At 48.4% G+C, this 12,847-nt stretch overlaps 1 protein-coding gene and 1 non-coding gene across 2 annotated transcripts; both read right to left on the bottom strand.

Moving 5' to 3' along the window:
• Window positions 1-4,506: 4,506 nt before the first annotated feature.
• On the bottom strand, window positions 4,507-7,332 carry C10H12orf57 (chromosome 10 C12orf57 homolog). Its single transcript, XM_075258605.1, has 3 exons — window positions 7,174-7,332; window positions 4,935-5,111; window positions 4,507-4,729 (listed from the first exon to the last, which is right to left on the bottom strand). Exons 1-3 carry the CDS (start codon window positions 7,238-7,240, stop codon window positions 4,593-4,595), a joined length of 381 nt encoding a protein of 126 aa, XP_075114706.1. The 5' UTR covers window positions 7,241-7,332; the 3' UTR covers window positions 4,507-4,592.
• A 159-nt stretch (window positions 7,333-7,491) lies between these two features.
• Window positions 7,492-7,547, bottom strand: LOC142183626 (U7 small nuclear RNA). Its single transcript, XR_012711787.1, has one exon. It is a non-coding gene; the product is annotated as a U7 small nuclear RNA (small nuclear RNA).
• Between the last annotated feature and the right edge of the window lie 5,300 nt (window positions 7,548-12,847).

Genomic DNA, 12,847 nt, shown 5'->3' on the forward strand with positions numbered 1-12,847 from the left:
GCAAACATAAAAAAAGGGGGTGGACAAAAGTATTGGCACTGTTTGAAAAATCATGTGATGCTTCTGTAATTTGTGTAATTAACAGCACCTGTTACTTACCTGAGGCACCTAACAGGTGGTGGCAATAACTAAATCACACTTGCAGCCAGTTGAAATGGATTAAAGTTGGCTCCACCTCTGTCCTGTGTCCTTGTGTGACCACATTGAGCATGGAGAAAAGAAAGAAGACCAAAGAACTGTCTGAGGACTTGAGTAGCAAAATTGTGAGGAAGCATGAGCAATCTCAAGGCTACAAGTCCATCTCCAAAGACCTGAATGTTCCTGTGTCTACCGTGCGCAGTGTCATCAAGAAGTGTAAAGCCCATGGCCCTGTGGCTAACCTCCCTAGATGTGGACGCAAAAGAAACATGGACGAGAGATTTCACCGCAAGATTGTGCGGATGGCGGATAAAGAACCTCGACTAACATCCAAACAAGTCCAAGCTGCCCTGCAGTCCGAGGGTACAACAGTGTCACCCCGTACTATCTAGCGTCAGCGTCTGTATGAGAAGGGACTGTATGGTAGGAGACCCAGGAAGACCCCACTTCTTAGGGCTCGTTCACATCTGCGCCCGGTCTCTGTTCTGCAGGTTTCCGTTTCCTGCACAAAACAGAGGCAGGAGACAGAAACCTGCAGGACTCTTTCATTTGAATGGGTGAGAAAGATGTCCGGCCGTGAGTGGCGGTGAGCGTTTTATGCTCTCCGCCGTGAAACCATTTTTTTAAATCGGAGACAGAGTCGGACATGCAGTACTCTGTGTCCGATTTAAAAAATTCCGTTTTCGCGGCGGAGAGCATAAAACGCTCACCGCCACTCACGGCCGGACCGGGTCTGACAGGTTTCCGTCTTCTGCAGTATTATAGCAGTTATATTATTTTACACTAAAATCCCTAGGATAGTATTTCGGATTTTGTATATGTGTCAGTATTGCGGTAGTTTAACGCTAGGCTAGTATGAAGTATGAGACAGACATTCGCTCTTTAGTGTTCTTTGGCTCCGTCATGCTTCATCCTCTCCGCACAGTATTTTTTTCCTTTACAGTAATAGGTGTAGGTTTATTCGTGGAAATATACCGACTTCTTTCCATTTAAAATTACAAGGAAAATGAATGCACAGTTCAGGCTTTTGTCGCGTTTTTAATTTTATTTCTTTTCTTCTACATCAGCAATTTACTGACCGACATCAAATAAATGGAAATGGTTCAGATCCAGCACCTTAGCAGTTAACTGATATGCAAAGGAGGCGTCCAGCTATGACGTGTGGCGGTATGAAGATATTGTAATCTCCGGTCAGGACAATCGCTTGTGTCAGGATTATATTGTCAGTGTATGAAAATTGATACAGAATAGAAATCATTCCACATAGACGTCTATTCAAATAACCCCGACTGGGGCCAACACATGAATGGCTCTATTCAATTCTTATACGGTGGCCCTCCTGCACCTCAGGCCTAAGCAGCACACCCTCTGGGATAGTCAATCCTTGACCACAGTGTCTAATACACGTTCTCAATAGATGGGTGGGGGTCTGACCTCTGGAACCGTGCCGATTATCTATTCGAAGGGGCTGCAGCACGCAGATATTCAAGTAGAAATGAGCTGCCATCTGCACTGACTACCAGACACAGCGCCACACGTTGGCTAGTGGCTACATTTGGTATTGCAGTTCAATTTTATTAACTTTGCAGCCCCTGTCCAAACACCTCTTCAAATAGCTGATCAGCAGGGTCCCGAGTGTTGGACCCCCACTGATCTCTTATGGATGAACCTCTTTAATTAAATAAATAAAACTGAAAAAAAAGGCTAAGGTTGCAGAAAAGTGAATGAAATGCAACGGAAAAGAAGTGAAAAACAAGAACTTTTTTTATTTTTTGCGGCATTTCCGCACCATTTTTCCTTCTGCAATTTACATAGTGTGGCCTTAGCCTATGGAAGGTCAGATTCCTCCAATATCACTGCTATGGAGGGAAACAAGGATATGCACAAGTTGGATTTTCACTGGCACAACCTTTTATTTCCTCCAGAGATAAGCGTTATCTGGCAGCAGCTTATCTCCCCTCTTATGGAAATACTATACAGCCGGTAGGGACTGGCCATGCTCTACTGTCAGATTTAATCTAGATCAAGGGTAAGCACTAGACAACCTCCAACACTCCAGCTGTTGCGAGACTACAACTCCCAGCATGCATACTTGCTCTGCTATTGTTGGAGAACTCATAGGAGTGAATAGAGCCTGATGGGAGTGTCGTGTCGAAGCTTGCTGACCCCCAGATGTAGAAGAGTAACCCCCACTTTGACATCTTGGAGCTGCGGCGTGATGTTACAGCAATACTTATCTTACCTCCATTTCCTAGGGATCCTATCATTCACGCACTATTGTTTCTAGGTACCACCTCAGAATAGCCTTAAGAAAAGCTATTCATCTCCTACATTTCGTTGTCTTCTCCGCGCCACCGTTTGCCTACAATCCCGGTTCTTGTCGGAAAGCAAATTAGCTCTTTCGCAGAACTGGGGGCGGGCTCCAGCACTCAGACAGCACTGGGGGCGTCCCCAATGCTGCGAGAGAACTCTCTGCAGCGCCGCCTCCGTCAGCAGCGTCCTCTTCAGCCTCTTCTTCCGGCGGTGACTTGTAATTTCTAGGCCTCGGGCAGAGCAGACTGCACATGCCCACAAGAAAATGGCCGCTTACAATACTGTAATAAGTTACAAGCCACCGCCGGAAGAAGAGGCTGAAGATGACGCTGCTGATGAAGATGGAGGCGGCGCTGCAGAGAGTTCTCTCGCAGCATTGGGGAAGCCCCCAGTGCTGTTTGAGCTCTGGGGCCCGCCCCCAGTGCTGTGAGAAATCTAATTTGAATACCGACAAGAACCGGGATTGTAAGAGAACGGCGGCGCGGAGAAGACAATGAAAGGTAGGAGATGAATAGCCTTTCTTAAGGTTATTCCGACGTGGTACCTAGAAAAAATAGTGTGTGAATGATAGGATCCCTTTAATACCAGCTACTGTTCTCTGTTATCAGCCACACATTTATAACACTACAGAGCACTATTATCACAACCTGCTGGTTTCCCATTTGGTGGCTTTCACTATCACAGCCCAGACCCTATAGCTGTATCCTCCAGGCTCTTGACCTCGGCCGCTCGTGTTTACGCATGTGTCATGTGTGTTCTGACTGCCGACACAGAATAGTAAAGGAGACCCAGAAGTGACTCCATGACCAGCTGGGAACAAGTTCAGGCAACAGGAAAGGCAAGTTCTTGAGTGCCCTCTATACCGATATATCTGTTCCTGGGAAAGTTGGGTGACCAACCAAATGGCAACCTTGATTAAACATAGTCTACTGCTTACCGGTAGCTGTAAATGATATTAGGTCATGAGGGGAACAGGAATAGGAAGCCATAACATGACCAGAATACCAATCTATCCAGTCTAATGAGGAATGACAGGTCCACGACAAAGCTGCCCGGACCGCCGTGACACGATTGTGTAATGGAACGCACCGCGCTGCTGCCCTTTTCTTAATATTTATAATGGGTTTTCCTAATAGAAAGCAGTGTCCTCTAGAGGACAGTCGTGGTATTACATGTGCACTGGGTGGAGTTGGTTTTAAGAAGGAGCCTCTTTTTAGCCTGATCTGTCATATTTCTTAATACAGGTCCCATGGACATGGAGGAATCGGGGATATAAAATCTGGTTCCTTGATGGATCCTTCTGAACTCGGAGACATTCATTGGTCACACTGCTGTGCTGCAATACCAAGATCAGCCACTGTATAATTTATGGCGCTGTGCTTGGTATTCAGTGATGAAGCTGAAGCACTTGTCTGCAGCTGGTTGGCGGCCATGCTGGTTGTCAGAGCACTCCTATTTGATATTGTGACCTATTGAGAAGGTGATTATCAGTATCATGATTCTGGAAACCCCTTTAAGACCAAAAAAGTCATCTTGAAGGGGTGGTCCTAGTATCAAACATATCCAATGGATCAGGGATGTGTTTGATCACTTGGATCACAAAGATCCCAGGAACGATCACAAGAAAAGGGACCCTAGTGTAAATGTAACAGTAGTGACCGCGTGACCACCGCTCCTGCTATGGGACTGATGGGGCGCTGCGCTCAGACGTCTGTCAGTCCCATAGAAAGGAATGGAGTGTTGGTTATGCGCGCACACTACTGCTACAGTCAGGGCCCTGTTCTCATGATCAGTGGGGGCCACTAAAAGACCCCCACACTGGTCAGACATGGATCCCATACCCTAAAATACACTTCCCTGTAGCTCATATTGAAGCTACAAGACAAGCGCTCCATAGCAGAGGTGACCATCTGGTGGCCATATTGTCTGCAGTGTTTCTGTGACGGCAGACATTGACAAGCAGCTGCGCAGGAGTCTTCTCATGGCCAAGATGGCGGTAGATGAGTCAGGATATATAATAGAAGTCATACGACCCACGACGCACAGACACCTTGGTAGAAAAGAAACACGTTTATTGCACATATATGATATAGTAGTAGTGTGAGACCTGACAGTCCTGTGTGTAGTGAGGGGCAGCAATCCTAGGAGGAGGGGATGGGCAGCCCGGCATGGGGGGGCAGGGGTGGAAGGAAGAAGGATTTCAGCTTGTTGGACATGGCTGCGATCTCCGGGTCCTGGGACTCAAAGGATTTCACCAGACGAGCAAATCGGAGGACACCTGAAAAGAGGAAAACCCAGAGTGGACGTGAAGGGGTCAGCTCTGCCACAAATTAATATCTGCAGCCCTCCAGACCAAGCTCCGTTATCTAGAACCCATTCAAAATGAGATCACATGACATCCCGGTGACATCACTGCAGTCATGTGACATCGTATGGACATTACATCATCACTTTAACCCTCTGATTCCCAGGCAAACACTTACCCTCCCCGTCAGGGCTGAATCCATAGTTCTGCAGCACCTCCTGCTGGATCTGTACGGCGGCGGGGAGCAGGAGCTGCAGCACTTTGCCCAGGTCATTCCCAGAATTCTCTCTGGCCTCCTCCAGGCGAGCGCTTCCGGTGGGCGACTGCAGGGCCTCCAGCACCTCCCCCAAAGCCTCTGCGGGGGGAGAAAAAAAAAGACAAAGTCACCCACTGGCCAATCCTAGGTGTCATCAGGTGGAGATGGATCCTGCTTATAAGGTGGCTAGCACCCGAGGGGCACAACCATGAGGGCAGTATAACTATGGGAGGGCCAGTGGTTTATGTGGACCCTGAAGATTGCCTCAAACACCTCTGCAATGTGAACATGCCCTTAAAAAGGTTATCCTGTTATGGATTCTTAGGAACAACCAAAAAGTCAGGGAACAAGTGCCCGATTGCTGGGGGATAGAATTGCAGGGTCCCCCAGTGATCAGGAGAACAGGGGCCTGATAATCCCCCTAAATCCTCCTTGTGAATGAGAAGTCAGTGCATTTGTGTGACCGCTGCTCCATTCACTTCTGCCAGGACTATAACCCACAGCAGCCCCATAGAAGTGAATGGAGCAGCGCTCATACAAGTGCAGGGGCTCTATCAGCAAAATGATGTCCTCCCCCCCCCCCCCGCCATTTTAAAACGACCTTATTTTGCGTCATACCCATTCTGTATTACATTTCCCTTTATTTAGCAGCATTACAAGGCTTCATCAGATTCTATTTGCAGGTATAATCTGCTCCGTGTGACAGCACCTATAGAGAGCCAACACCATCTATAAGAGCCTCCTAATAAATCCTCAGGGCTTATTCACATTGCGTTTTTGGCCTCCCTGGCCGGGATACGTTGGTAACCAGTCAGAATCAGCTGTCAACTTATCCCTGCACGAAGAACTGGCCATTAAAGAAAAAGGGGGGCCTGCAGTTCTCCGTGCAGGGATAAGTGGGGAGCTGATTGTGACTGGTTACCAACGTATCCCGGCAAGGGAGGCCAAAAACGCAATGTGAACACTCCTTTACAGTGAAAGTCCCACCCCAAACAGGCTGCTATGCTAGTAACATAGCCTACATCATTATTACTACACAGCACACATACCTTTGGAGGGATTGTGTGCTTTGTAGTTCTCCAGCAAAAAACTTATATATTACATATTATTGCCCCAGTTCCCTTTCCGCAGTGCCGCACACCCGATGCCCCAACAATCCCCCCGTCCACCTTCTAACATCTTTCCACTGCCCCCTGTACCCATACCTCCCAACTTTTGAAGAACTAAAAGAGGGACAAATTTAGCCCCACCCACTGTTATGTTGACTCCGCCCACTCATTAATTTTTCATGTGCCCGCACACAGTATAATCCTCCTACAGTCACCCGTAAATTATATGTCCCCCCCAGCTTCATATACACCCTTCATCTGCCCCCAGTTTCACGTTCCACCTCCACATTACACTTACCTTCTCCTCGTTCCCCCGCCGCTCTCTGCGCGCCTCTCTCTCACTGGCGCACAGTTGTAGACGCGATGTGACGTCATCACATCGCGTCTACAAAGCCAGTAGCAGCAGCGGCGGCGGCGGCGAAGCGAGGAGCTGACACAGGTCAGCTCCTTGCTTCAGCCGTGTATGTCTTCAACTCAGATCTGCGTCCTCTGCGTCATACAATGAATGCTACGGGCGCCAGGGGGCCGGCACACGATGGCGGGCCAAACCCCCCCCCCCCCATTTTTCAATTTGGCTGGGCCCCTGACGCCAGTAGCGGTAGTACTGGCCTATCGGCGGCCCTGAATACGCATATGTGGGGCTCTATCAGCATTATTTTGCTGATGTCCCCCTCCAGATGCTCCAGTTTCATGTCCGCTCTAGTTTCTCCCAGGAGAGGGACCTAATACTGTGGGGCAGTTGTTGTTGCATTATATTGTGGGGACATATAATGTACGGGTGACTGCAGGAGGATTATACTGTGCGGGCGCACATGGAAAGATTATAGAGACTGGGCAGAGTCCATGTAAAGTGGGCGGGGCTAAATTTGCACATTCTGCCCCTGTTAAGAAGTTGGGGGGCTGCTAAGGGGGCGCTCACTTTTGATACTGTGACACTTTTGGGGTACCAAAGCTGACTAAATGGGAACACTGGGTGTCTAGTGCCTGACATGTAGTATATGGCACCACTAGTGACTGACAGGACAGAGTTACCTCACAGTGTGACCTCTTACCTTTCACCTGCTCCAGGTTGAGGGTGACATTCTGTGCTGGGGGTGGCGGCCTCTGTAGACTGGACATGGCTGACCGGTATTTCTGAGGCTCCTCCGAGGCCTTGTCACATCCCCAGCTCTATGTCCTGTGTGTCAGGGGGAGCGGCCGTCAGCTCTATGGTGCGCGAGCCGGAGGAGACATTAGAAGTGAGAGACCTCTAACGGCGGGAGGACACCACTGCAACTCAATGAAAGACACCGACAACATGGCGGACATCTGTGTGAGTAGTAACGTATATAGTACACAACATTGTAATTCTGTTTTTAACCATTAGAGGGAGCGGCTCCTGTTACCAAGAACCTTCTAGACAAATAGCAAAAGAGCTATAGAACCTGCCAGTGTGGCGCCTGGTGTAAGAGCCCGCCGCCCGCCGCATATTACTACACTCATGGCGACTCGTCAGCCGTAACCATAATAATGTCACCATCACATAACACTGGTCTATGTGCAGACACCGGCCGCCATGTTGTCAGTGATCAATCTATCAGAAATATCAAATATTACCCAGAACATTCTAACGGATAAATCCCAGAGTGATATGCAGATTAGTGTGCGCTGATTGGCTGGACGGAATGATGGGCGTTACCCTGTGGAGGCAGAGGGAGGGGGCGTGACTTCCCGCTCTGTTGCTAGGAGACGGGGCTGTGAACTTGTGTGCTGTGAGTGAGGCGAGACAGGAGGGCGGGGGGATGGGGGAGGGGGAGGGGGGACAAGGAGCGGGGGGGGTGTCCTGGAGTGACTTGTACAGAATACGGAGGGACAGGAGGATGACTGATGTGAATATAACATACATGGCTGCTGTGTGGCTGAGCCAGAGCACATAACGTGGCGGGTTACAGAACTACAAGTCCTATGGAGGGGGGAGGGGGGTCTGTAGATGACACTGTTATGGGGGGTCTGTAGATGACACTGTTATGGGGGGCTGTAGGTGACACTGTTATGGGGGGCTGTAGATGACACTGTTATGGGGGTCTGTAGGTGACACTGTTATGGGGGGCTGTAGATGACACTGTTATGGGGGATCTGTAGATGACACTGTTATGGGGGATCTGTAGATGACACTGTTATGGGGGGATCTGTAGATGACACTGTTATGGGGATCTGTAGATGACACTGTTATGGGGATCTGTAGATGACACTGTTATGTGGGGGTCTGTATATGACACTGTTATGGGGGGATCTGTAGATGACACTGTTATGGGGATCTGTAGATGACACTGTTATGGGGGATCTGTAGATGACACTTATGGGGGATCTGTAGATGACACTGTTATGGGGGATCTGTAGATGACACTGTTATGGGGGATCTGTAGATGACACTGTTATGGGGGATCTGTAGATGACACTTATGGGGGGTCTGTAGATGACACTGTTATGGGGGTCTGTAGATGACACTGTTATGGGGGATCTGTAGATGACACTGTTATGGGGGATCTGTAGGTGACACTGTTATGGGGGATCTGTAGGTGACACTGTTATGGGGGATCTGTAGATGACACTGTTATGGGGGATCTGTAGATGACACTGTTATGGGGGATCTGTAGATGACACTGTTATGGGGGATCTGTAGATGACACTGTTATGGGGGATCTGTAGATGACACTGTTATGGGGATCTGTAGATGACACTGTTATGGGGGATCTGTAGATGACACTTATGGGGGATCTGTAGATGACACTGTTATGGGGGATCTGTAGATGACACTGTTATGGGGGATCTGTAGATGACACTGTTATGGGGGATCTGTAGATGACACTTATGGGGGGTCTGTAGATGACACTGTTATGGGGGTCTGTAGATGACACTGTTATGGGGGATCTGTAGATGACACTGTTATGGGGGATCTGTAGGTGACACTGTTATGGGGGATCTGTAGGTGACACTGTTATGGGGGATCTGTAGATGACACTGTTATGGGGGATCTGTAGATGACACTGTTATGGGGGATCTGTAGATGACACTGTTATGGGGGATCTGTAGATGACACTGTTATGGGGGATCTGTAGATGACACTGTTATGGAGGATCTGTAGATGACACTGTTATGGGGGATCTGTAGATGACACTGTTATGGGGATCTGTAGATGACACTGTTATGGGGGATCTGTAGATGACACTTATGGGGGATCTGTAGATGACACTGTTATGGAGGATCTGTAGGTGACACTGTTATGGGGGATCTGTAGATGACACTGTTATGGGGGATCTGTAGATGACACTGTTATGGGGGATCTGTAGATGACACTGTTATGGGGGATCTGTAGATGACACTGTTATGGGGGATCTGTAGATGACACTGTTATGGGGGATCTGTAGATGACACTGTTATGGAGGATCTGTAGATGACACTGTTATGGGGGATCTGTAGATGACACTGTTATGGGGATCTGTAGATGACACTGTTATGGGGGATCTGTAGATGACACTTATGGGGGATCTGTAGATGACACTGTTATGGAGGATCTGTAGGTGACACTGTTATGGGGGATCTGTAGATGACACTGTTATGGGGGATCTGTAGATGACACTTATGGGGGGTCTGTAGATGACACTGTTATGGGGGTCTGTAGATGACACTGTTATGGGGGATCTGTAGATGACACTGTTATGGGGGATCTGTAGGTGACACTGTTATGGGGGATCTGTAGATGACACTGTTATGGGGGATCTGTAGATGACACTGTTATGGGGGGGTCTGTAGATGACACTGTTATGGGGGATCTGTAGATGACACTGTTATGGGGGTCTGTAGGTGACACTGTTATGGGGGATCTGTAGATGACACTGTTATGGGGGTCTGTAGATGACACTGTTATGGGGGGTCTGTAGATGACACTGTTATGGGGGATCTGTAGATGACACTGTTATGAGGGATCTGTAGATGACACTGTTATGGGGGTCTGTAGATGACACTGTTATGGGGGTCTGTAGGTGACACTGTTATGGGGGATCTGTAGATGACACTGTTATGGGGGATCTGTAGATGACACTGTTATGGGGGATCTGTAGATGACACTGTTATGGGGGATCTGTAGATGACACTGTTATGGGGGATCTGTGGATGACACTGTTATGGGGGGTCTGTACATGACACTGTTATGGGGGATCTGTAGATGACACTGTTATGGGGGTCTGTAGATGACACTGTTATGGGGGATCTGTAGATGACACTGTTATGGGGGATCTGTAGGTGACACTGTTATGGGGGATCTGTAGATGACACTGTTATGGGGGTCTGTAGATGACACTGTTATGGGGGATCTGTAGATGACACTGTTATGGGGGATCTGTAGATGACACTGTTATGGGGGATCTGTAGATGACACTGTTATGGGGGGGTCTGTAGATGACACTGTTATGGGGGATCTGTAGATGACACTGTTATGGGGGTCTGTAGGTGACACTGTTATGGGGGATCTGTAGATGACACTGTTATGGGGGTCTGTAGATGACACTGTTATGGGGGGTCTGTAGATGACACTGTTATGGGGGATCTGTAGATGACACTGTTATGGGGGATCTGTAGATGACACTGTTATGGGGGTCTGTAGATGACACTGTTATGGGGGTCTGTAGGTGACACTGTTATGGGGGATCTGTAGATGACACTGTTATGGGGGATCTGTAGATGACACTGTTATGGGGGATCTGTAGATGACACTGTTATGGGGGATCTGTAGATGACACTGTTATGGGGGATCTGTAGATGACACTGTTATGGGGGATCTGTGGATGACACTGTTATGGGGGGTCTGTACATGACACTGTTATGGGGGATCTGTAGATGACACTGTTATGGGGGTCTGTAGATGACACTGTTATGGGGGATCTGTAGATGACACTGTTATGGGGGATCTGTAGATGACACTGTTATGGAGGATCTGTAGGTGACACTGTTATGGGGGATCTGTAGATGACACTGTTATGGGGGTCTGTAGATGACACTGTTATGGGGGATCTGTAGATGACACTGTTATGGGGGATCTGTAGATGACACTGTTATGGGGGATCTGTAGATGACACTTATGGGGGATCTGTAGATGACACTGTTATGGGGGTCTGTAGATGACACTGTTATGGGGGATCTGTAGATGACACTGTTATGGGGGATCTGTAGATGACACTGTTATGGAGGATCTGTAGGTGACACTGTTATGGGGGATCTGTAGATGACACTGTTATGGGGGATCTGTAGATGACACTGTTATGGGGGATCTGTAGATGACACTTATGGGGGGTCTGTAGATGACACTGTTATGGGGGATCTGTAGATGACACTGTTATGGGGGTCTGTAGATGACACTGTTATGGGGGATCTGTAGATGACACTGTTATGGGGGATCTGTAGGTGACACTGTTATGGGGGATCTGTAGATGACACTGTTATGGGGGATCTGTAGATGACACTGTTATGGGGGGGTCTGTAGATGACACTGTTATGGGGGATCTGTAGATGACACTGTTATGGGGGTCTGTAGGTGACACTGTTATGGGGGATCTGTAGATGACACTGTTATGGGGGTCTGTAGATGACACTGTTATGGGGGGTCTGTAGATGACACTGTTATGGGGGATCTGTAGATGACACTGTTATGGGGGATCTGTAGATGACACTGTTATGGGGGTATGTAGATGACACTGTTATGGGGGTCTGTAGGTGACACTGTTATGGGGGATCTGTAGATGACACTGTTATGGGGGATCTGTAGATGACACTGTTATGGGGGATCTGTAGATGACACTGTTATGGGGGATCTGTAGATGACACTGTTATGGGGGATCTGTAGATGACACTGTTATGGGGGATCTGTGGATGACACTGTTATGGGGGGTCTGTACATGACACTGTTATGGGGGATCTGTAGATGACACTGTTATGGGGGTCTGTAGATGACACTGTTATGGGGGATCTGTAGATGACACTGTTATGGGGGATCTGTAGGTGACACTGTTATGGGGGATCTGTAGATGACACTGTTATGGGGGATCTGTAGATGACACTGTTATGGGGGGTCTGTAGATGACACTGTTATGGGGGATCTGTAGATGACACTGTTATGGGGGTCTGTAGGTGACACTGTTATGGGGGATCTGTAGATGACACTGTTATGGGGGTCTGTAGATGACACTGTTATGGGGGGTCTGTAGATGACACTGTTATGGGGGATCTGTAGATGACACTGTTATGGGGGATCTGTAGATGACACTGTTATGGGGGTCTGTAGATGACACTGTTATGGGGGTCTGTAGGTGACACTGTTATGGGGGATCTGTAGATGACACTGTTATGGGGGATCTGTAGATGACACTGTTATGGGGGATCTGTAGATGACACTGTTATGGGGGATCTGTAGATGACACTGTTATGGGGGATCTGTAGATGACACTGTTATGGGGGATCTGTGGATGACACTGTTATGGGGGGTCTGTACATGACACTGTTATGGGGGATCTGTAGATGACACTGTTATGGGGGTCTGTAGATGACACTGTTATGGGGGATCTGTAGATGACACTGTTATGGGGGATCTGTAGATGACACTGTTATGGAGGATCTGTAGGTGACACTGTTATGGGGGATCTGTAGATGACACTGTTATGGGGGATCTGTAGATGACACTGTTATGGGGGATCT

This window comes from Leptodactylus fuscus, chromosome 10 (genome assembly GCF_031893055.1).
Source record: "Leptodactylus fuscus isolate aLepFus1 chromosome 10, aLepFus1.hap2, whole genome shotgun sequence".
In the NCBI taxonomy this organism is placed as follows: Eukaryota; Metazoa; Chordata; class Amphibia; order Anura; family Leptodactylidae; genus Leptodactylus; species Leptodactylus fuscus.